This window comes from Salvelinus alpinus, chromosome 32 (genome assembly GCF_045679555.1).
Source record: "Salvelinus alpinus chromosome 32, SLU_Salpinus.1, whole genome shotgun sequence".
In the NCBI taxonomy this organism is placed as follows: Eukaryota; Metazoa; Chordata; class Actinopteri; order Salmoniformes; family Salmonidae; genus Salvelinus; species Salvelinus alpinus.
Window position 1 is genome coordinate 14,910,414 of NC_092117.1, and position 24,538 is coordinate 14,934,951.

General features: G+C 41.8%; 1 protein-coding gene and 1 long non-coding RNA gene across 2 annotated transcripts in view; both read left to right on the forward strand.

Annotated features, from left to right (window-relative positions):
- Positions 1 to 15,112, forward strand: part of LOC139562629 (uncharacterized) — a 50,917-nt gene extending 35,805 nt beyond the window's left edge. Inside the window, exons 2-3 of the long non-coding RNA XR_011672420.1 lie at positions 7,562 to 7,651; positions 14,328 to 15,112. This is a non-coding gene — a long non-coding RNA (uncharacterized lncRNA). The remainder of the gene's footprint in view (positions 1 to 7,561; positions 7,652 to 14,327) is intronic.
- A 780-nt stretch (positions 15,113 to 15,892) lies between these two features.
- LOC139562630 (small ribosomal subunit protein mS37-like) lies at positions 15,893 to 23,069 on the forward strand. Its single transcript, XM_071380447.1, has 3 exons — positions 15,893 to 16,280; positions 17,012 to 17,130; positions 22,626 to 23,069. The coding sequence occupies exons 1-3, from the start codon at positions 16,142 to 16,144 to the stop codon at positions 22,737 to 22,739; spliced, it is 372 nt and encodes a 123-aa protein (XP_071236548.1). The 5' UTR covers positions 15,893 to 16,141; the 3' UTR covers positions 22,740 to 23,069.
- Positions 23,070 to 24,538: the final 1,469 nt, after the last annotated feature.

The following is a 24,538-nucleotide window of genomic DNA, read 5'->3' on the forward strand; positions in this document are numbered from 1 at the left end:
CTACCACCCTGCTCCCCCTCTCACCACTGCGCTTGCGTTCTCTTTCCCTCTCTCCCTCTCTCTCTCTCTGTCTTTATTTCCCTCGGTCTCTCTCACACACAGTACCAGAGCTTGGGACTAGAGGGTTTTCTCTGTATTTTTGTCAAAATGTAGTTGTTGACGTAGCCTTGTTCTGTTCAATGTTCTCTACCTATATAGTACTCTCAATACCCCAATTCATGTTAAGTTCAAAATAATTATTGATAGAAATTGCTGACACCATTCAAAACCAATGAGGGTTCGGAACACTGTCGGTCTTGTCTCTATCGCTCCGTCCCTGCCTCTGTTTTCTAATTCTCTCTCGTCTTTCTCCTTCTCCTTCTCTTTCACACGATCCCTCCCCCTCCCCCACCCCAACTCTTCTGCCTCTCTTTCCCCTCTCTCTCAATTCAATGTAATTCAAAGGCCTTTATTGGCATGGTAGACAGTTGTTTACATTGCCAAAGCAAGTGAAATAGATCATAAACAAAAGTGAAATAAACAATTTAAAAAAATTACACTCAGAAAAGTTTCAAAGGAATAGAGACATTTCAAATGTCGTATTATGGGTATGTACAGTGTTATAACAATGTGTGAATAGTTAAAGTACAAAAGGGAAAATAAATAAACATAAATATGGGTTGTATTTACAATGGTGTTTGTTCTTCACTGGTTGCCCTTTTCTTGTGGCAACAGGTCACACATCTTGCTGCTGGGATGGCACACTGTGGTATTTCACCCAGTAGATATTGGAGTTTATCAAAATTGATCAGCTTAGTTTCCACCACGTTTTGTGGGCAGTGTGCACATAGCCTGTCTTCTCTTGAGAGCCAGGTCTGTCTACAGCAGCCTCCCTCAATAACAAGGCTCACTGAGTCTGTACATACTCAATGCTTTACTTCATTTTGGGTCAGTCACAGTGGTCAGGTATTCTGCCACTGTGTACTCTCTGTTTAGGGCCAAATAGCATTCCAGTTTGCTCTATTTTTTTGTAATTTCTTTCCAATGTGTCAAGTACATATCTTATAGTTTTCTCATGATTTGGTTGGGTCTAATTGTGTTGCTGTCCTTGGGCTCTGTGGAGTCTGTTTGTGTTTGTGAACAGAGCCCCAGGACCAGCTTGCTTAGGGGACTCTTCTCTAGGTTAATCTCTCCGCAGGTGATGGCTTTGTTATGGAAGCTTTGGGAATCACTTCCTTTTAGGCGGTTGTAGAATTTAATGTCTCTCTCTCTTTCTCTCTCTCTCTCCTTTCGATGCTCTCTACCTCCATCCAGCCCTCCTTCTCGCTTCCTTTCTAATAGGCTCTAAATCCTAAATCTCTCCAAAGTTCATCAGTCGACTAATAGCTCCTAGGAGACACTGAGACTGAAATACAAGAAGCCATAACAATGACGCAAAAACTGATTCCCTTTACGGATTCAGCCTCCTTGTAGACCTTTTAAGATTACTTTAGAAAGGAACAAGAACAAGAAATAGAAAATGATTGCTGAATAAAGGTCATAATGCAAATATAAACTACAACGGGTAAGCTACTGTGATTGGACTATCTATCTGACCTCATTTTAATACATCTTATTACATCATAATTCCATCCTATCGACAAGACTTGCTCGGCCAACAGAGCAAGAGACATTCATTTCATAAGAAGTAGCAAAATGAGGCCACACTGGCGACACATAATGTAAATGAATACAATTAAAGATAGAAATACAAATAGAAGCCATTACTGTGGCAGGAACTGCTGGTACACATTAAGAGTTTCTGTCAACAAGATGATCCATACCGATACTGTGTGGGGAGTTTCAAAACCAAATTGATGCCAAGAATAATTGTATTACCATGTCGATGGATGTGCATAGAAGTCACCAGCAGAGGACATTAACTCATAAAGACCTCCGGCTAAGAGCCACATGAATAGATAGTTCAATTTCTGCTAGCCTGCTTTTGATCAGCAGGTGGCAGTGTAAGACAGATCACTAAAATACATTTTTTACACTCCAAGGTTGATGATAACATTTTGTCTCCCCAACTTGGATCCTTTATCAATATTCGTGACAGTTGCGGTGTCTAGTGAAAAACTGTCCTGTAAAAATGGCATTGCCATTGTCCAAAGCTTTAGTGGCTTGTTTTATTCCTCCACTCTGTACTAATAATGTGGACACAATATCAAGGCCTGTTCTTTGTTTACGAGTTATGTCCCACCTGGGACAAAGACGACTAAGTAAGGAAGTCTGTAAATAGTTTCCCTCTTATTGACTTTCAATATGGTTGTCTATCTGTTACATTTAACCCAATGAACAGAATCCATCATGACCAGACAAGACACGTTATCACAAGACAATCATGGGGAGACCCAGGTCTCTCTGACACAACTTATTATGGATTGTGCCTCAGACAAGTCAGCTAAACGTACTGGAAGGTCTGAAAATGGTCTAGAAGGTCATGTTAACGGAGTTACTGGGCACAGAGGGACTATTTAGTCTCACAGCCTCTATTGTGTCCTGTTGACAGATCCAATGGTTAAGCTTCAGAGTTAAATAAATACATCTTATTCAGTGATATATATATCCTAGACCCAGATAAAATGCATTCTATTGATAAGTACATCATTTTTATGTTAAATGCTCCATACATAGACAGAGAATCCTATTTTGTTAGACTGATGAAACAAAACCAAGAACATTTATTCATAGCACGTGTGCCTGCCGCAGAGAAAACACGTAATTCAATTATCCACCAGACATTCTAATTGGAGCTACAGTTCAGATAACTCTATTTCATGGACAGAGCAAGTTAAGATCAACCTCTGGGGTATTCTAAGAGAAGAATCCAGGAGCACTTCAGAAGTGCATCAGCTCTTATGACAGAGAAGCGGTCATTCGTATTCACACGTTCCTTCCTCATGTCATGCCTTATAACAGAGACATTATTCACACTAATGCACAAGAGCATAAGGGCAGCTTTGTGATTCATTGTGCCCTTCTGCATGACGTCAAAGTCAGCGGATCAGGCATACTCTAAATTCCCTCATAGAACTGTCTATAGTTTATGTACTGTAGTAGTTTGTGTCAGAAAATCACATCTGGTCCAAACTGAATGATCTATTTAACAGCTGTTACGCATGGTATTTGACAATAATAGTGGATGCTGTAGTGTTGTCAGGACTCCCTCCACTGGCCAGATAAATCCAGTGTTAGGTAAGAAAGGTAATTTCTGGGAGTGGTGCTTTTGTCTTTCCCAGACAGCCTTCATTAGCTAATGGCCTTGTCCAGGACTAATCCATTCAGTCTCACAGACATCACTTTTCCAACCTAGACAGTACGTAGTGTAACACTCTGTGCCCACTCTCTTTCACTCTCTCCCTCGTTTCTCTGTTTTCTCCTTATTCCATCTCTTTCACCAACCCAGAAACCCTGCTTTGTTTCTTTTTGTCTTTTACCCTAGGCAGTGACATTGGAGATACTGTACATGCTCATGCCTTTCCCTGTTTAGCTGCCCAAGAGGCCTGTCATGACGCAGTGTGATTTACTACAGCCTCCTTGAAAATAACTACCAACTAAATGATAACATTCATTCAAATAAAAACAACTATCTGTTGAGACGTATAGGACAGTCCCATAACAAGTGTAAATAAAATGGTTGTCAATGCAATAAGTACTCTAATGGGTTCAAACTGGACATTTGATAAAGTCTCCTCCTTCATATTACTATAGTGTTTATCAGTGAGTGGGTGGGGTTCCTCTCTCTCTCTCTCTCTTTCTCTCTGACAGCTGGGGTGGTGGACCAAGGCTCTATGGTGGATCAGAGGAAGGGTCCTACGCCCCCCTCCCCCTGTCGGGGTGTTACCCCCTGTGCCAGCTGAGACAGCTCCCAGACCTTACGCGCTCATCAAATATTCAAAAGCACCAAAACACAGGAACCCCTTCATCCCCCTGGAGAGTACCCACATCATGCAAATCATTTGAAATATAATGACGACCCAACAGTATACTCAGAACTGCATATTTAACACTGGATGAAGGGGGAAGCACGCACCCCTTTTCTTAATTTGCTCTCATGTGGACTGTAGAGATTTGAGAGTGCCAGTTCTTGAGGCTCTGTTAGATAAATCTCCTTCAAACTCACTTATATAGATGCCGGGGCTGAGTAGTTTTGACAGATGAAGCTGTAAACTGATTCATCTGAGAGATTTGACATATACTGATGAATTCCTCAAAGCTATCCTGTTTCATTAATTGCAGGACCATTATGCAAAAACTTGCACAGCCTGTGATTTCTACACTCAGAGTTAAATCCCAAAGCTCTCATGTGGCTTATAACAAGATATTTGATCTTGTTTAAGGCAACTTGCTACAATGTGGTAAAACATCAATTCCTGCAGCAGTTCTCTTTATCTCATTGCATGCCCACTGGGCACAAACTGGTTGAATCAACGTTGTTTCAACGTAATTTGTCAACGTATTGTGATGTTGAATCTATGTTTGAAACACATTTGGATTTGCAAAAAGTAATCAACCAGTACTGTTTTCAATTTAGATGTTGAAATTTTTGCATATTCTCACTGTTTAATCAATGTCTGTTTTTCATCCTATATTCAATATACTTGGGTGGTTGAAATTATGTTGAATTTCATATTTGATTAGACATATTTTATTTTACTTTATTTAAATGTTGATTGTAAAATGGTATGTTTGAATCAACGTCACTGTCTCAATGTCATGAAATCAACCTAAATAAACAGATACCTATATTGAAATAAGTCACAGTCCAACTATTCCTGCCTGAACAGTGACTTCTACTGGTATATGAGGGGTATATGAGGGGTAATGTGGAATCTAGTCAAGCCAAGTCTTGACCTGACTCTTTTTTTTTTGTTGGAGTGAGGGTTTTGGACCAATGGCGTTATCTGGAAGATCCGTTAGACATCCATGAATATCATAGATGCTTTAGATAAGATTGCGTCAGTGAGGATAACAAGAAGTGGGCTTGTTTTGTTTTATTGTGTGTCCGAGGAGCAGAAGGAGCGTGCTTTGCAACTGAAAAATATATCGGATTGGAATGTGTTGTGTGTAACAGATTGCCTATCAAGGGGGTTATCTCTGGAGTGGCGCTAGACGTGAGTTCAAAGGATGTAGCTGAAAAAGTAGATGCCGTGATTGGTACACGCCGACTGACCCGTATGGTTGATAGAGTGAGCCCACTCCATCCATTCTTCCTTCACATATACAGTATATTTGGGTTATGTGAGATACCCTGTAAGAACCTATGTGCCCAAACATATGCAGTGTAATAAATGTAAACCATTTGTATGTAGACAGGAAGAGTATCGTATGCCAGTTGAGGCGAAATGCTGCAATTGTGGTGGTGAGCATGTGCCCAAATTCATGAAGTGCCCTGTTAGGGTGAAGGAGACCAAGCAGACAAGAGTAAGGGCTGTCCAGCATGTCTCCTATCCGGAGGTGGTGAGAAGAGTGCAAAAAGGGAGTAACATTGAAGAAACCATGGTAGTTGGATTAGAAAAAACTGTAAATGTTACTCGCCAACAGGATCCGGACATGTTGCATGTTAAAATGGTGGACTTAGCATTGTTTATTGCATTGATTAGAAACTACACAGCTCAAACAAAGAAGAAAATCTGAGAAAATAGGCATTGTTGTGAGGGATTTTACAGCGGAGGCATTACACGGAATCCTGTCGACGGATGTTCGGTCCTCAGAGGCCCCTGAGCCTGTGTAGGGATGTGATTTGGACTAAAACTGAAGGAGTGGGATGGGGTTTTGGATTTATTTTATTTTTGTATCGCAATTTTTGTTTTGTTTACTACAGTAGGTGGCGGCCCGCAAACAAACGTTAAAGGTGCATGCCACCACCTACTGTACTTGATGTAGATGGTAACTTGAGTGACACCTCCAGTGTTACAACATGTGATCATACTGAAAGGTTGTTTGATAGTGATGAGATTGAGAGGTCGTCTGATAGTGTGTGAAGCAGGATCATCTCAAACTGCAACAAAGGGTGGTATATTTGTGAAGCTGGCATCTTGGGCTAATGTAAACAACCTCACCAGGGGAGCAAGACGTAGTTTATTGGTAATTCTCAGAGAAGAGGGGCTGAATGTTCCAAAAAATGCACACACACTTATGCATACACCCAGAGAGTACAACACCGTTGAGCAGGGTATGGTGAAGACTCTGGTTGTGCATCCAGATTGAATTGAGGAAGGCAATTAATTGGCGTGGATGTCGATTAAGGCAGTCCCCTGCACCTCTCTGATTCAGAGGGGCTGGGTTAAATGCGGAAGATACCTTTCCCAGATTATAGTTGAAAATGCAATAATTAAAAACTGCTGGTTGTTACAACTGACTTACATTGTTCAAACCCTCACCACACCATTCAGAATCAAAACTGCAATGTGAAGACGTTGAAAATCACAGAAGCCAGTGAAGTCGAAATCTCCAAGAGAAACTGAAAGAGAACTACATTCAAATCATTTAAAACTGGTATGTTAAAACATACAGTACATTGACAGTTTGTACATTCAGTTTACTTGGAATGGTTTTTATTCTGTATATTGTGTGTTTAGAATTGCATGAGGAATGTAACTCCCACCTCCAGCCACTACTGCCTCCAAGTTATGTAAATATGGTAGCCTGCATTGCTGATTACTAATCGACCCCTTGTCCCTAGCCACTGAACATTCACCTTGCCTTTTGATTGACAGGTAGACAATTTTAACGTATTACTTTATGTGATCCTTTCAAATATGTGTGGCTAGTGAGAAGGTAGCCTTAATTTTCAGGAAAAGGTCTACCCAAGGCCCACCAAAATATGCCCTGATGCACCAGAAAACCTGTGCCTCTGCTACCAAGAAGCAAAAGGCTAAAAGCAGCACAAGCTGCATTTGAGAAAGGTATTCTAATTGTAAAAACAATTGGCATGATGTTGTCCAATCTTTAATTGCAGAGAATCATCGTGGTCTCTCACGTGGCTTAACAACGAAGCATGAAGGCTTGAGGTCTCATTCTGCCTTCTTAATTGAGGGATCTCCCTCACCAAATCAGACCTTTTTCCTGTGACAGACACAAGTATGAAACTCTCCATTTAGAATGTTATATTTGGAAGTGGATCAATCTAAAATACCTTGTTTCAGAATACATTTTTAAAATGTGACCTTTTAAAGGAAAGTCGCCCTACTCTGGTTGAGGAATTTGACTTCAACCTGAATGAGACAGAGGAAGATTTACTAAAGGTAGAAGAGCAGCTAACGGAGAATGATTTTCGAAAAATACATGGGGAGAAATTAAATGTTTCATTGGTATGAGTTGAATGACATTGTTTTGCCATGTAGTACTAGATGAAAAAATCCTGTACATGTGTAATGCATTAGTATAAAATGACCGCTCAAATCTCAAAGCTGGGGGGAGACATCCCCGGACCGAGTGAAGAGAGCAATGCTCCGGTAAACTATTACCATATTTGTTTAACTTTCAAATGAGGTCATGCTGTGTTGATTGTAAAGTACATATTTGGTGTTCTATACAGAATCCTGACCAACAGCCTCATGTCAACGATGAATATGAAAGGAAACCATGGGAAGAGGGCCTTTGAGGACCTTTGCAGCTTCATTATTAGGTACAGAGTCCAAATCATGACATTTGAATAACTTCTCTACCTAATATGTTTTCCCCTTTACAGCAGGCGTGAGTCTTGGCGAATCAAAGACTACAGGCGATGTCAACCTTCCTGAAATATGCACCTGACCGCAAGGGGGGCAGTGGGAGGGTCAAAGAGTAATGGGAGGAAAGAGTTCTTAAGAAGTTAAAAGCAGCAAAGCTTCTTCCAACTGTGTCTTTTCTTGGGGTTTATTGTATTTTTACATTTGTGTTTCCAGAAGCTTTTTTGGGGCTTGTACATCTATTGAGGTGCAGTACATTTTCATTTAAACTTTTCTTGACTGTGACAAAGAAAAATTGCATAACAGTTTTTACATGGACAAAGGTTTACACAATTCTGTTCCAAATTACTGCTCTAATTGGGATAGACATAATTTGTATGGAAGCAACAACTACTGCTGAGGCTTAATAGATGTTGGAGGATACATTTGTAGAAGGTATTTGACTACGGATTTTCAGTGCCCAATCACACCCCTTGCTGATGACTGTTAAATCCCTGACACTACACTGACCCCTTCCTTTAGGCCTCTGTGAACTCTGCTCCTCATCCTAAAGCTTCTTAAATCCTACCCAAGGTGAATCCATTCATTCAAACCCTCTCTCCATGTTAATTCAATTTCATGCTGGTTCACGCTTCTTCACTCTCCCCACCTCTCCACTTACATCCTATATTCCATAACTCCTCCTCACAATTTAATTTCTCTGATGAGCTAAAACCCACCCACTCTGACACAAGCAACTGTAAAAGAGGTCGGGGCAATTTTTTGAGGCATAAATTCTCATTAACTGTACAACATTGTAACGCTTGAAATGGTTTCTTTCGCCTCCATGTGCAGAAACTCTCTCATTATAAGTAAGGAGAAGGAACAGCAGAGGAAGCTAGAGGGACTCACGGTTCAATATGAAGCACCGTATATTAATCAGTTAGCTGAGCCTGACTTGCATTAAATCGTCTGTATCAATGAAACTGGAACATTGTCAATTGGATCACAAACACCCTCCGCTCATTAAAAGCTACTGCTGCCCACACATGCTTTTCTTTTCTATTATAGAAAGGCCTCCTCATGTCTCTTCAACATTTGAGGTCTAGTCTTAAAGCTTATTCATATATTGTGTGAAATTGCATGCAATTTAGTAGGTTGTGCATCACAATGTACAGTATGTCAACATCAATCCACAAGTGCTTGTTATTACAGTAATAACATTTGATCACACTTCTTCTTGCACTTGTTTGTGTGGGAATGTTATTCGTTCCAGGTCCAAGGTCTGATGAGGACAATAAGGACAAATATAATGATTAACTGTGGCTATATTTAACCATCAACACCATTTGTCCATTCCTAGTCTTCATCTTCTGGGGAAAATAAAGATGTGGGTTCAACTTGTATAAAGAGGTGAGAGTGTTGTCACTTGGATGAATCCATTATTATAAATCTTTTTTGCTGTTATAGCTCAGTATCTCTTTTTCTTTCTTTCTTTCTTTCTTTCTTTCTTTCTTTCTTTCTATCTTTTTATTCTCCAGTCACTCTGAAGGACAGTATGGCAACAAACATTGTGGCATATTTCATGTCCAAATCATTCCAAAGTGTCTGAAATTGATTGTGTAGCTCAAAGTTACAGTACATGGCCATAGCTAGAGCTGACAAGAGCTCTTGAATACGCTTATGCGCGAGAAGATCACAGGCCAAACAGGTGAAACTGTGGATAATGATGATTTTCAGTGGACACCTGAGCACTGTTGTAAACCCTCTACAATTGTAGCCTTGTTTAATCAACTGCTTTTTACATATGCAAACAATACCATCTGCTGTCTCTTCTGGCCATGGTTCTTGTGATGGATCATTCAGCCCAAACCCCACTGTCTTATGTCAGGGTGACAGTCGTCTGCTCCGTCGATTGAGCGATTGTGCGTTGCGTACTAATGATTCCACCTGTCAGAAGACAATGCCCAAATCCAAGTTTCTTATAACAAACTGAAACTGTGGGGATGCTACTATTGCTAACAACCGTGATGAGAGTGGTGAGGGTTGCTGTTGGTCTTGTTGATGTTTGCCATTTTTAACAGACTGAAAAAATGTCCTTATCGGCTGCTCTATAAATGAGGTGTAAATGTCCATGTCGAACTTGTACTTGCTTGTATATTCAGTAGTCATCACTCACCTAAAGGCACTGCCTGATTTCCAGAACACAATGGAAGTGTGGTTATTTGCACTTGCAAATCACCTGAATTCACTGATTATTTGGTTCTGGTCTTATGACCCAGAACCAAATACTGCATGCGGGCTAAATGTTTTAGATGAAAAGGTAGGTTGTGCGATTATGAATAAACAACATCACAAGGGACCAAAATTAATTGGTTTTAAGTTACTGCTAACAAATTGACGAAGTCCTGTTGCTTAAGGATGCTTGAGGCCACCTGCCTTTTCACCTTTTAACTCCTCCCCTAAACTCTCCTTAATCTATGTCGCTCAAAAGGAGACAGATACTGTCCAAATAAAAGACTGCCAGGTCTACAGCCCAGTTGTAACTGCAATATGGACTCCAAGGATCTGAATACTACCATCTGCTCTCACATGGTCCTCTCTCCTCTCAACCAGAGCACATCAGTTTCAACAAGGCAAATCCATGTCTCCTCGTGTCTCTTTTGGCAAATCGTACAGAATGAGACATCACTGGTCCTTTTGGTCTTGTTGTTCATGACTCTTTTCCTCTTCTCTGTGATGGTGAACAGCTACCTGCTGATCGCGCTGAAGAGCTCAGATAGCTTCTCCTGGCGGCCTCGCTATACTCTGCTGAAGAATCTGATCGTCAGTGACCTGTTGCTGTCTCTCGCTCTGTCGTCCACCGTGCTCCGCTGCCTGTTGACCAGGCACACACTGGTGTTTGGAGGCTGGTGCATTTTGCAGGTCACTGTCTGTAGCACAGGCATCCTATGCTCTCTGCTCACTCTGACCCTCATGGCCGTGGAGCGTTTCATCTTTATATGCCACGGCCTCCGTTACATGGTCATCTTGACTTCCAGGCGACTACATCTGGCCATAGCGCTGACCTGGGTACTTTCCGTGACCGTAGCTGTTGTCCGAGTGGGTCTTCTACTCTCTGGACAGACCTCTTTTGGCAGAGCCATTCCAGGGCTACTATGCGATCCCATAATCATGGATAAACTACCTGGCCTTCACTGGGCAATGAAGATGATCCACACAGTCACTATCATTGTTGTACTTCTCGTCTGCATCTTGACCTTCTCCATCTGCTACAGACGCATGTACCAAGCGGCCCGCAGAGTCGTGGAACCCTTCCACTCTGACAATAGTCTCGCCCGTCACACCATCACCTTCTATTTCTTCATGTTCTTCCTGCAGCTGCTGCCCATCATGGGGAATATAGCTAGATTGGTGCTAAGGAAAACCATGTCCATGACACCTCCTGATCATTTGTCACTGGCGGAGCGCTCAATGTTTTTAACTGTGTTAGTGGCGTTCATGGTACCGCCATGCATCAACCCACTTGCCTACGGTATTCGGAACACGGAGGTACGGCACACACTGGCACAGCTGTTCAGACTGCAGCAGAGGAGGCGGGGAGAAGTGGCCTAATCCTCCCAGTTTACTTTATTGAATCTCCTTGAGGAAATGTGCAGAGGGAGAGGTGGGACAGCTAGTGTGTCTTGAGGATAAAAGTTGTACTTTTCAGAACCTTCCCCATGATATCTACCTTTACCATGTACAGTCAGGTCTGTAATTATTGGCACCTTGCTTTGCTTTTAGGCCCATGGGGAAGGGTGGTATGAGGAGGGGTTTTCTGGTTGCTAGGGGGGTGGGAAGGGGTGGAAAACATGGTTTCCGGGTGGGTGGTTGGGGGGGAGACATGTACTGTAGGATGGGTGGGGTTGGAGTAATGAGGTGGGAGGTTGAGGGTAGAGGCTCACTTTGTTTTTCTCTTTCATAGCTACTCAATTTATTCTTCCTTTTTGGCTCTGTGATGCGCAGTAACTGTTCCATTATATGCATTTGTGCATTGTGCATGTAGCCCACAAGAAATGCAAAACATTATAAAGATTTGGTCACACAAAAAGAAGATAGGGGTCAAACTTATTGTCACCCCTGTTTTCAGTACTCTACCATGCTCCGAGTATAACGACACTGAGCCTTTTTCTGAAATGTTTTATGAGATTGGAGAACATGTTGGGAGGGATCTTAGAACATCCCTCTATACAGACTCTTTCCAGATCCTTAATATCCTTCATCTGATCTTATGGACTGCCCTCTTCAATTCAAACCACAAGTTTTCAATGGGGTTCAATTCCGGGGAGACTAATAGCCAAATACCTCTATTTTCATGTCATTTGAACATAGCATCGCTTCTGATCCAAGTACCAATGCCATTCATCAAACTCCAAGCGGTGCTATGGTCAGATGACATGAAAATAGATCTCTTTGAGTTTGGCGTTGAAAAAGAGAAGCATATGCAGAAAAGTACCTCATACTTATGGTTAAAATATGGTGGTAGATCTTTGATGTTATGTGGCTATTTTGCTTCCATCATGAACTTAATCAAGTATGAGGACATTTTAGACAAAAACCTGCCGCTAGGTTTCCCAAAAGCATCATAGCACTAAGAGCATCTTAATTCCATTGAAAATAAATGGACTAAAGATGATCTTAGTGCTACGATGTTTTAGGGAAACCTAGCCCAGATTGTCTCTGCCTGGGGGCTGACACCTGGCCATAAGTAGATCTTCCAGCAAGACAATAACCCCAAGCACTAATCACCATCCTCAGTAAAAGGTTTAATTGACCACAAAATCAATATTTTGCAACGACCATCTCAGTCTCCGGACTTGAACACCATTAAAAACCTATGGTTTGAATTGATGAGTTCAGTCTATAAGAGCAGACGAAGGATATCAAGGATCTGGAAAGATTCTGTATAGAGGAATGGTGTAAGATCCCTCCCAATGTGTTCTCCAATCTCATAAAACATATTATAAAAAGGCTCAGTGTCGTTATCCTTACAAGGGGAGGGTGCTAGAGTATTGAAAACAGAGGTGACAATAATTTTGACCCCTATCTTTGAAAAAAAGAAATATTACTTGTTAAACAAAATCTCTTTCTCTGAACAATTATATTAGTGTACAATTATATATATGTTTTTGTATACAGTATAGTATAGTATTTGTATTATTTATTTTATAAAGTATTTTTTGAACATCTTTATCAAGGGTGCCAATAATTATGGATCTGACTGTACCTCTGATGTGCATCTCTTCTGTCAGACTGGGCCTTACAGTAAGCCTTTACTTGGACCCTCCATCATAAACCCTACTCATACGACAGCTATGACAGCTGATGACAGCTAATGACAAGAAACTTGAAGATTCAAGCGTTACAGATTGTACTTGTATTTGAATGTACTTGTATGTAATGTTTTATTTAATATACCTTATGATTGTGTATGTAATGTGTGTTGTACCATGTATTTGTGTATAAAAAACAACTACATTGTATGTACTGTGGTCATGAGGATGTTGCCGTAAACATGGTAGCTACAGTATTCATCGTCTAGCTAGCACTACAAGCAAATATAGTTTCCTTCCTAGTAGAAAACACTAGCAAACATGATGGCTGCACAAACGTACATTCTTTATAACTAGGATGGCAAAACTATCGGTAATTTACCAAAGTTACCAGAATTGTCAGGTAATTAACAGGTCATCTATGGCAACCTATGGTAACATTGGTAATTTATATTTGAATACATTTTTTAAATGTATTCATATAAAAAAAAATCTTAATCTTTATAACTGTGTCCATATTGCCCATGAGTTTCTAGTGATGATGGCCAAGCGGTCGATCGCGGTCGACTGGTTGATCATCAAGGCATTTCTAGTCGATCACCAAACATTTCTGGAAGAACCCAACGATAAAGCCTTGCTTTCCTCATTTTTCTTATTAGTCTCGCGCTGTTGACGGTAGGTGCACTTGATTCAGCAGTCCTAGGCAAAGTGTTCGCATTTTGAACCATTTCATGTGTCTGAAGATAGAACTCCACCTACCTGGCAGACCCAGAGTGCAAATCAAGTGCACCTATAGGGCTACCGCTGGCCAATCAGCTCAGATCACCGTGTCTGCACAGTTTCCTTGAGCCATAGACTGTAGAAAGAAGCCATGAACGCACAGCGAAGTTGATACTGTGAAATGTGAAACATTTTAAAACCATGCATAGAGAGACTCAACCAATACACAAAAGCATAATTTACTATTAACTCTAAACTCACTCTAAATTTTTGTTTAGTGTATAATGTCAATCCTCCATTGGAAATCTATTGAAATCATAGAAATATAGATAATAGAAGAAACAATTTTAAGTTGACATTTGACAATGGGTTGACAATTGTGTCTCAACGGGCACAACACAATCACTTCAGATGATGTGAAATAGGGTCTAAGCTTCAACAAATGTGAATAGGAAAAAAATCTTGAGTTTACAGGTTTTTAGATCATTTACGTTTAAAGGTTAAGAAAATGACAAATGTTATTAAAACCTTTTTTTCAGAAATGATCAAATAATTTTGTTTGACAACACTGTTTGTAAGCTTTTAAATGATATCAAACTCACCCGTTTATCTTTTCCAGTGATGAAGACATGGATGTTTCATGGTATAATAAGGAATTATCATGGTCCACACACACCAACACAGTCGTGAAGAAGCCACAACAATGCCTCTTCCCCCTCAGGAGGCTGAAAAGATTTGGCATGGGCCCTCAGATCCTCAAAAACATTTACAGCTGCACCATTGAGAGCATCTTGACTGGATGCATCACTGTTTGGTATGGCAACTGCTTTGCATCCAACTACAAGGTGTTACAAGAGGGTAGTTACAGAGGGTAGTGCGTACGGCCCAGTACATCACTGGGGCCAAGCTCTCTGCCTTCCAGGACCTCTATCAGGCGGTTTCAGTCAAGTCATAGACTGTATCAATCCTGTTGCCTAGTCACTTTATCCCTAGCTATGTACATATCTAATTCAATTACCCCGTACCCCTGCACATCAACTCAGTACTGGTACCCTGTGTATGTAGCAAAGTTATCGTTACTTATTGTGTATTTATTCCTTGTTATTATAATTTTTTAAATAATTTCTCTTTTTTTTCTTTCTGCATTGTTGGAAAGTAAACATTTTACTGTTAGTCTACACCTGTTGTTTACAAAGCATGTGACAAACAACATTAGATTTGACTGTATGGTGGGGTATGCAAAATGGGTCAACTTTGAGCACCTTTATCTCCTGAATGTTTTGGCATTCAGGTCCAAAAGGTCACTTTCTGACTTCTTCCACGGGCAAACATGCATAGAAAGTTTTGTTTAAATCATGATGTCAAAAGTGATTAAATTCAAATGGATTTACCCATTAACGTCCATGAGATTTGTGTGTCATCTCCTGAAGATTCCCCTCTCTGTATTGGGAGTTGAGGTGAGTTCGCCTGACATAACTATCAACACTAATATCTGCTGAGTTTACAGCTTTGATACAACGTGCCTGGAGGGATGTCCCAATGTTTGGACTTGCCCTACATTCTAACAAAATGTCACACTGCCATATTGGGGAGTCTACATATTTCTCTTTGCATGCCTACCTTTCCACTGGATACTCCAGGTAACCTTGAGGCAGAATGTGTATAATTTAGAATGTGCCAATGCCAGTAAATTATTGCAGCCCATGGGCAAGAATGCAAAAGCTCAAGAAGGCTCTTAAAATTGGTAATCTATAAATTGGACAAGCAAGTTATGTAACTCCTTTGATACAATATTATTAACCAAATATAATTTAGTTATTAAAGGGGTAATCCGCTGTAAACAATAAAGTGGCCACCCGCCATTGTTTTGGTAAAGAGCCGAGGGATGGGGCTGGAGAAATGTATGTCTCAAATTCATACAGAGCCATGGAAGCAAGGACTGACCATCCATTATATCAAAATTATAGTTTTATTAATATTCTGAGGCTATACAGTGTTTGTTTACAATTACATTGTTTACAAATAATGGTAAAACAAGCTTATATTTTTAGTTCTGATGGGGTACGACAGTTGAACTAAGCTCATGAGGCTTTTATAAGTTATACTTCAAGAATCAATGAGTATATAATTTATCAAAGTCCAAAAATGGAAGTACTTAAATACATTTAAAATGTGCAGCTCATTAGACGACAGAAAACTACAAACGCTTTACGTTAATCTTTCGTAATGCGTTGTCACAACATAGTCATTACTACAGTAACAGCAATATACGACCAAAGATGGCGCCCCACGTTTGTCTCTTATGAGGAAATGATGTTAGAGAAAATATTAATTCACGTATCTAGGCTGTTTTGCGATAGTTTATTGTGAAAGCAAGATATTACATTTATATTTTCGCTATTTACGTGTGATAATTGTATTGTGCAAACCGCAATGGCGATGCAAGGTGGGACTGCACTTCAGGAGAAGGTCAGTCGGATGTTGAGCAGAAAGCATAAAAAGCCCGTTCTGAAACCCAACAAGCCGCTTGTTCTGAAAGATGAGGTCGCCAACAGGAAAATTAAGAAAGGGGGTAAGGCTTTTCTGTTAAAGGCTTCCTAACTAACCTGTGTAATGACATGTTCTATCCAGTGGACACGGCTGTAGACATAACACAGCCAACAGCCCAGTACATTTAGTTAGCTAATTGCACGTTTTGTTATTTATTGCTTTACGATTTGTACTGAACGACACGTTTCCCCTAAACGGTGCGCACCGTTCTTCAACAGTCTTGAGGTACGTTTGCTAGCGGTTAGCAAGGTGTGACCTTATCAATTCTGGTGTGAATGACTATTTTAAATCGCAACCTCGTGCAGCACACAGAACACACGATCGCCCTCTGGCCCACCATAATCACGTCTGTTCTTCAACTGGGGTGTATTCATTCCGCCAAACAGTGGCAAAACGTTTTGCAACTAAAACGAGTTTCTATTTGAGAACTTCAGGTAGGTTCCTCCCCGTTTCATTTGCTTCTGTTTAAGAAACGTTTTGGAACATAATAGGCGGAATGAATTCCCCCCTGGTCGTGCTGTTCAGTATAGTTTCGGTGGAATTAAACATTGCACACTGTTCTGTCTACTGAACGTGCCCCAGCTCTCTACACTCTGATTGGTCGGCTGTGTTGACTGGTACATCTCTTATTTACAATGTGCATAAATGACACACTCTTGAAATCATTGTAGATCAGTCATCAGCATGCTGAATTAGTAGTACCTTATAATTTTGACAACAGCATTGGAAAGTGATTACACTGTTTTCCCACAGAGGCCACATGTGTCACAGAGATGTCCATGATGATGGCGTGCTGGAAGCAGAACAACTTCGTCGACACCCTCTGCTCCAATGAAATGCAGTCCTTCTATAAGTGTGTTGAGAAAGCCCAGGTATGTTGCTGCTACTCACAGTGTACAGGAAATCCTTGCTCCAGGCTTATTGCACACACCCCTATCTCCCGACCCCCTGTTGTTTTAAACTAGGTCAGCACTGTTATGTTCTTCATTAAACATTTTGCTAGGAGACAAGGGCCAAGGTAATTAGACAGCACGGGTAACATAATTTTCTCTGCCGTTTACTGGCTTGAGACGAGTCATAACAAAACTCTCCCCCTGCCCAGTTTCCTTTAGGGTCTTCCCTCCTGTTTCGCTTTTTATTTGTGTCAGGGCTAATTTCCCCTCAGCTGAGGTGCCCAGCTACTATAGTGCCGCACAGATGGATAACAAGTTATTAGCTTAATTACGTTTTCAGTTTAGTGTCTATGTAACTGATGTGAAATGGCTAGCTAGTTAGCAGTGATGCGCGCTAATAGCGTTTCAATCGGTGACGTCACTCGCTTTGAGACCTTGAAGTAGTGGTTCCCCTTGCTCTGCAAGGGCCGCGGCTTTTGTGGAGAGATGGGTAACGATGCTTCGTGGGTGACTGTTGTTGATGTGTGCAGAGGGTCCCTGGTTTGCGCCCGGGGCGAGGGGACGGACTAAAGTTATACTGTTACATTGATGCTGTTGACCTGGATCACTGGTTGCTGCGGAAAAGGAGGAGGTCGAAAGGGGGGTGAGTGTAATCGATGTGAAATGGCTAGCTAGTTAGCGGTGGTGCTCAGCTGAGCATAGCGTTTCAATCGGTGACGTCACTCGCTTTGAGACCTTGAAGTAGTGGTTCCCCTTGCTCTGCAAGGGCCGTGGCTTTTGTGGAGCGATGGGTAACGATGCTTCGTGGGTGACTGTTGTTGATGTGTGCAGAGGGTCCCTGGTTCGCGCCCGGGTCGGGGCGAGGGGACGGACTAAAGTTAAACTGTTACATCTACAAGGAGTAATACATTATTTATAAATGTGAATAAATACACTATATTTACAAAAGTATGTGGACAACACTTCAAATGGGTGGATTCGACTATTTCGGCCACACCCGTTGCTGACAGGTATATAAAATCAAGCACACAACCATGCAATCTCCATAGACAAACATTGGCCGTAGAATGTTCTCACTGAAGAGCTCAGTGACTTCAACGTGGCACCGTCATAGGATGACAACTTTCCAACAAGTCAGTTCGTCAAATTTCTGCTCTGCTAGAGCTGCCCCGGTCAACTGTAAGTGCTGTTATTGTGAAGTGGAAACATATAGGAGCAACAATGGCTCAGCCGGGAAGTGGTAGGCCACACAAGCTCACAGAACAAAAATTGTTTGTCCTCGTGCAACACCCACTACTGAGTTCCAAACTGCTTCTGGAAGCAACGTCAGCACAATAACTGTTTGTTGGGAGCCTCATGAAATGGGCTTCCATGGCCGGGCAGCCGCGCTCAAGCCTAAGATCACCATGCGCAATTCCAAGTGTCGGCTGGAGTGGTGTAAAGCTCGCCGCCATTGGACTCTGGAGCAGTGGAAACGCGTTCTCTGGAGTGATGAATCACACTTCATCTGGCAGTCCGACGGACGAATCTGGGTTTGGCAGATACCAGAAGAATGCAACCTGCCCGAATGCATAGTACCAACTGTCAAGTTTGGTGGGGGAGGAATAATGGTCTGGGGCTGTTTTTAATGGTTCGGACTAGGCCCCTAGATGAAGATAAATCTTAACGCTACAGCATACATTCTGCTTCCAACTTTATGGCAACAGTCTGGGGAAGGCCCTTTCCTGTTTCAGCATGACAATGCCCCTGTGCACAAAGTGAGGTCCATACAGAAATTGTTTGTCGAGATCGGTGTGGACGAACTTGACTGGCCTGCACAGAGCCCTGACCTCAGATGAAGATGGCGCCGACGGATATGGCAGCATCTTGACTAGCTGTTTGGAAACTTTGCAGTATTTAGTTTTTTTTATGTACTCTTTTTTTACATTATTAGCTCAGGAAATGTTTTGTGTCATAAAATACAGCCGGGAAGAACTATTGCATATTAGAGTGGCGGTAACTCACCAGAACTGTCAGCATTACGACCAGGAATACGACTTCCCTGGAGAAGATCTTTGTTCACTCTCCCCAGAGAAATTGAACTTATTCCAGAGGCCAACCCAAAACATCGCCGGCAGAGGAGAGGCACTCGAGGCGGCCTGCTGGTTCGGCTTAGGACGCGCGCACACCACCCACCGCTTCCGAGTATATTATTCGCTAATGTTCAGTCTTTGGATAACACAGTTGATGAGCTTAGAGCAAGGATTTCTTTCCAGAGAGACATCGGGGCCTGTAACATACTTTGTTTCACGGAAACATGGCTCTCTCGGGATACTCTGTCGGAGTCGTTAAAGCCAGCAGGATTCTCAGTACATCGCACAGACAGGAATAAATATCTCTCTTGGAAGCAGAAGGGTGGAGGGGTGTGTTTCATGATTAACGACTCATGGTGTAATTCCAGGAACATACAGGAACTCAAGTCATTTTGTTCACCCGACCTAGAATACCTCACAATTAAATGCCGACCATATTATCTCCCAAGAGAATTCTTCAACGTCATCGCCACGGCCGTTTACATCCCACCTCAAGCCGAAACCTCGACGGCTCACAAAGAACTTCACTGGAATTTATGCAAACTGGAAACCACATATCCTGAGGCTGCGTTTATTGTAGCTGGGGATTTTTAACAAAGAAAATCTGAGGACTAGGCTGCCTAAGCTCTATCCACATATTGACTGTTCTACTCACGCTACTAAGACTCTCGACCATTGCTATTCAAACTTGTGGAATGCTTACAAGGCCCTCCCCTCCCTCCTTTCGGCAAATCTGACCACGACTCCATCTTGCTCCTCTCGTCCTATAGGCAGAAACTCAAACAGGAAGTGCCCGTGCTTCGTACTATTCAACACTGGTCTGACCAATCAGAATCCACGTTTCAGGATTGTTTTGATCACATGGACTGGGATATGTTCCGGGTAGTTTGCGAAAATAATCGCATGCACAGATACGGTGACTGAGTTTATAAGGAAGTGTATAGGAGATGTAGTACTCACTGTGACTATTAAAACCTACCCTAACCAGAAACCGTGGATAGATGTAGCATTCGTGCAAAACTGAAAGCGCGAACCACCGCATTTAACCATGGCAAGGTGACTGGCATGGCAGAATATAAACAGTGTAGTTATTCACTCCACAAGGCAATCAAGCAAGCTAAACGTCAGTATAAAGATAATCACGGACTACAAAAGGAAAACCAGCCACATCGCCGAGACGGACGTCTTGCTTCCGGACAGGCTAAATACATTTTTTGCACGCTTTGAGGATAACACAGTGCCACCGACGGCCCACTACCAAGGACTGTGGGCTCTCCTTCTCCATGGCCGACGTGAGTAAAACGTTTAAACGCGTTAACCCTCGCAAGGCTGCCGGCCCAGACGGCATCCCTAGCCGCGTCCTCAGAGCATGCACAGACCAGCTGGCTGGTGTGTTTACGGGCATATTCAATCTCTCCCTATCCCAGTCTCCTGTCCCCAAATGCTTCAAGATGGCCACCATTGTTCCTGTACCCAAGAAGGCAAAGGTAACTGAACTTAATGACTATCGCCCTGTAGCACTCACCTCTGTCATCATGAAGTACTTTGAGAGACTAGTCGAGCATCATATCATCTCTACCTTACCTGCCACCCTAGACCCATTTCAATTTGCTTAGCGCCCCAATAGATCCACATACGATGCATTCGCCATCACTCTGCACACTGCCCTATCCCATCTGGACACGAGGAATACCTATATAAGAATGCTTTTATTGACTATAGCTCAGCATTCAACACCATAGTACCCTCCAAGCTCATCATTAAGCTTAAGGCCCTGGGTCTGAACCCCACCCTGTGCAACTTTGTCCTGGACTTCCTGGCGGGCTGCCCCCAGGTGGTGAAGGTAGGAAACATTACCTCCACTCCGCTGATCCTCAACACTGGGGCCCCATAAGGGTGCATGTTCAGCCCCCTTCTGTGCTCCCTGTTCACCCATGACTGAGTGGCCAAGCACGCCTCCAACTCAATCATCAAGTTTGCAGACGACACAACAGTAGTAGGGTTGATTACCAACAATGACGAGACAGCCTACAGGGATGAGGTGAGGGCTCTGGGAGTGTGGTGCCTAGAAAACAACCTCACTCAACGTCAACAAAACAAAGGAGATGATCGTGGACTTAAGGGGGTGCACGCTCTGCTGTTTCCTAATCTACATTGACGGGACCACAGTGGAGAAGGTGGAAAGCTTCAAGTTCCTTGGCGTACGCATCACTGACACTGAAATGGACCACCCACACAGACAGTGTGGTAAAGAAGGTGCAACCGAGCCTCTTCAACCTCAGGAGGGTAAATAAATTTGTCTTGTCACGTAAAACCCTCACAAACCTTTACAGACGCACAATTGAAAGCATCCGGTCGTGCTGTATCACCGCCTGGTACGGAAATTGCACTGCCCGCAACCGCAAGGCTCTCCAACGCATCACCGGGGCAAACTACCTGTCCTCCAGGACACCTACAGCACCCGATGTCACAGGAAGGTCAAAAAGATCATCAAGGACATCAACCACCTGATCCACTAAAGCTGGGGTCGAGAGACTGAAAAACAGCTTCTATCTCAAGGTAATCAGACTGATAAACACCCATCACTAGCACATTAGAGGCTGCTGCCTATAGGCATAGACTAGAAATCACTCGCCACTTTAAGGAATTGAACACTAGTTACTTTAATAATTTTACATATCTGGCATTACTCATCTCATATGTGTATATACTTTTTCTATACTATTCTACGGTATCTCATTCACTTTATAATGTTTACAAATCTTGCATTACTCATCTCATATGTGTATACACTGTTTTCTATACTATTCTACTGTATCTTAGTCTGCTCTGCTCTGACATCTCTCATTCATATGTATAGTCTTAATTCATTCCTAATTAGATCTGTGTGTATTGGGTATATGTGACCAATTAAAATGTGATTTTGATTTGAACCCCATCCAACACCCTTGGGATGAATTTGAACGCCGACCAAGAGCCAGGCCTAATCGCCCAACATCAGTGCCCGACCTCACTAATGCTCTTGTGGCTGAATGGAAGCAAGTCCCCACAGCAATGTTCCAGCATCTAGTGGAAAGCCTTCCCAGAAGAGTGGAAGCTGTTATAGCAACTCCAAATTAATGCCCATGATTTTGGAATGAGATGTTCGATGAGCTGATGTCCACATACTTTTGGTCATGTAGTGTATCTCAAGCCGATATGTTTTTAAATTAATTAGTATTTGTATTTATTATGGATCCCCATTAGTTGCTGCCAAGGCAACAGCTACTCTTTCAGGGCTCCAGCAAAATTAAGGCAGTTATAAAAGTTTTAAAACATTACACATATCTATAACACAAAATCCAGTATTGAATGAGGCAATACATTTTCTTAAAGTTTTTCTTTCATTGTGTTTCCTTACAGATTGCAGTGAAAAACAAATCAGAGCAACACACCATCGGCCAGAGTGGACGCCTTCAACCCAAACAAGCTACTATCCTGCTGAAAAGATACCCCAACTTACACATAGAAATCTAGGACTACTCCCAGCCCTACTACTACGATGTATTAATTGACAAAGGTTGAGGGCCAGAGAATCTTAACCATCCTCCCCACTGTCCTCTGTCATCATGCTTGGCCTTTGTGGCCAACTGAGGTCTCTGCTGGTTCTTACGGTAAAGAGGAAGTCTCTTAGATCACAGAAACATCACCAACGTTCCACGAATGCCAGACGTGATAATCAACAAAGTGAATTATGTGGATTTATTGTGCTGCAGATGCACTTCTTGTGATTGCCATGTTAAATTGAGTACGCTGTTATAGGTCATCATATAAAACAGTACCATTAAAATGGCTTCAGTCACAAAAGAAGGTTCCTACGAATATGTAACTTCACTCACTGTCTAGTATTTTGAAGAGAATTTTCATTACGCATTCAGTTATTGCTATATTATTGCATGGCTTTTTAAGATGCCCTACTAATTTACATTTCTCAAATACAGATCAAGGACGTTTGTGTTCATAACTTGACATGATATTGTGTGTGCCCTGGATGAAATATAGTGTGACTGACTGTTATCTCAGTGTCCTGAGTTGACTCCCATAAAAATGATTTCCCTTTAAAAATTATCTAAATAAATCCATACTGCACAGACAGTGGTTGCTAACAATATTAAGATATTAGTGACCTCTGCGGTATTTAATTATGGTTATTTTGTTGCATTTCCTCGAGTGCACCACTACCGGACAATCACCTCAATAGGATACCTATTTTGAGTTTCCAATGGATCACTCAAATGTAATTTGAAACACTCCTGATATAGTTGAACTGCCTAGCTGTTCTGTATTATTGGCCAATTTGCCAGATTGGATTACATGCCAGGAAGCAAAGCCCATTGCAGGTCATAGTCTTATAGGTATTGGAAATTGTATTAAGATGACTGAGGTACCAAGACAATATCTCAGTGGCTGACTAATGTCTACTGGAATTTCAGCTCCACTTTGCATTACCTTATAATTCACTCCTTTTTATAACACACTCCTTATAATTCAAGTCCTTTTTATTAAGGCAGTGGTTTTTATTTTGCGCTAATTAAGTTTGAAGTCTGTCAGCGTGGATGCACTGTCATCCAGGAAACTGCTCAATCCTCTATCAGATTTGGGTAGGTCCTCATTATAAAAAGAGAAAACTTGCCATCTCACTCCACCCACACTGCCCACCATTTCCTTGCCATATTTATTTCCTGCTAAACGTGCATACTGAAATGGAAATGCTTTCCTTTGTCATCAGCACTCGTGCAGATGAGTTTGATCAAACCACTACAAAATAGCAATTCACTCTAGGGCTGAGTCCGACCTGAGTTAAGCTTGCATAAATGGAGCGCAATTCCCTCATGAACTTTTCTCTATATGTGTATTCTGAGCTTGAATTTAAGCAGGAGAATAGCATGCTATTCACCTGCTATTCATTTGGGTGGAGATCAAATTAATAAAGGTGTGGTGGAGGTGTCTATAGATACGCAGTATTCTGACCTTGACTTAATTCCCTAATAATTCCACCACCTTACACACAAGGAAACCATGAATAAGGTCTAGTGAACCTACCGGTTCCAAGTGGGAAAAGCATCTACTTAATTTTTTTAGACTGAAATAACACCATTCTCCATGCACTGTAATTTACAACTTGATAAGAGCTATTGATAAGAGCTAGGTAAATTAGTAATATGTTTGGATAAGGGAATTGTGTAAATATAAATAACTTGATTTAGATCTATACCAAACAAAAATATAAATGCAACATGTAAAGTGTTTATCCCATGTTTCATGAGCTGAAATAA

Coding starts and splice junctions, on each gene's coding strand:
- LOC139562630 (XM_071380447.1), top strand. CDS start 16,142: ATGGCGATGCAAGGTGGGACTGCACTTCAGGAGAAGGTCAGTCGGATG. Junction 16,281..17,011: donor CAGGAAAATTAAGAAAGGGG/GTAAGGCTTTTC, acceptor GTTTTCCCACAG/AGGCCACATGTGTCACAGAG. Junction 17,131..22,625: donor AGTGTGTTGAGAAAGCCCAG/GTATGTTGCTGC, acceptor GTTTCCTTACAG/ATTGCAGTGAAAAACAAATC.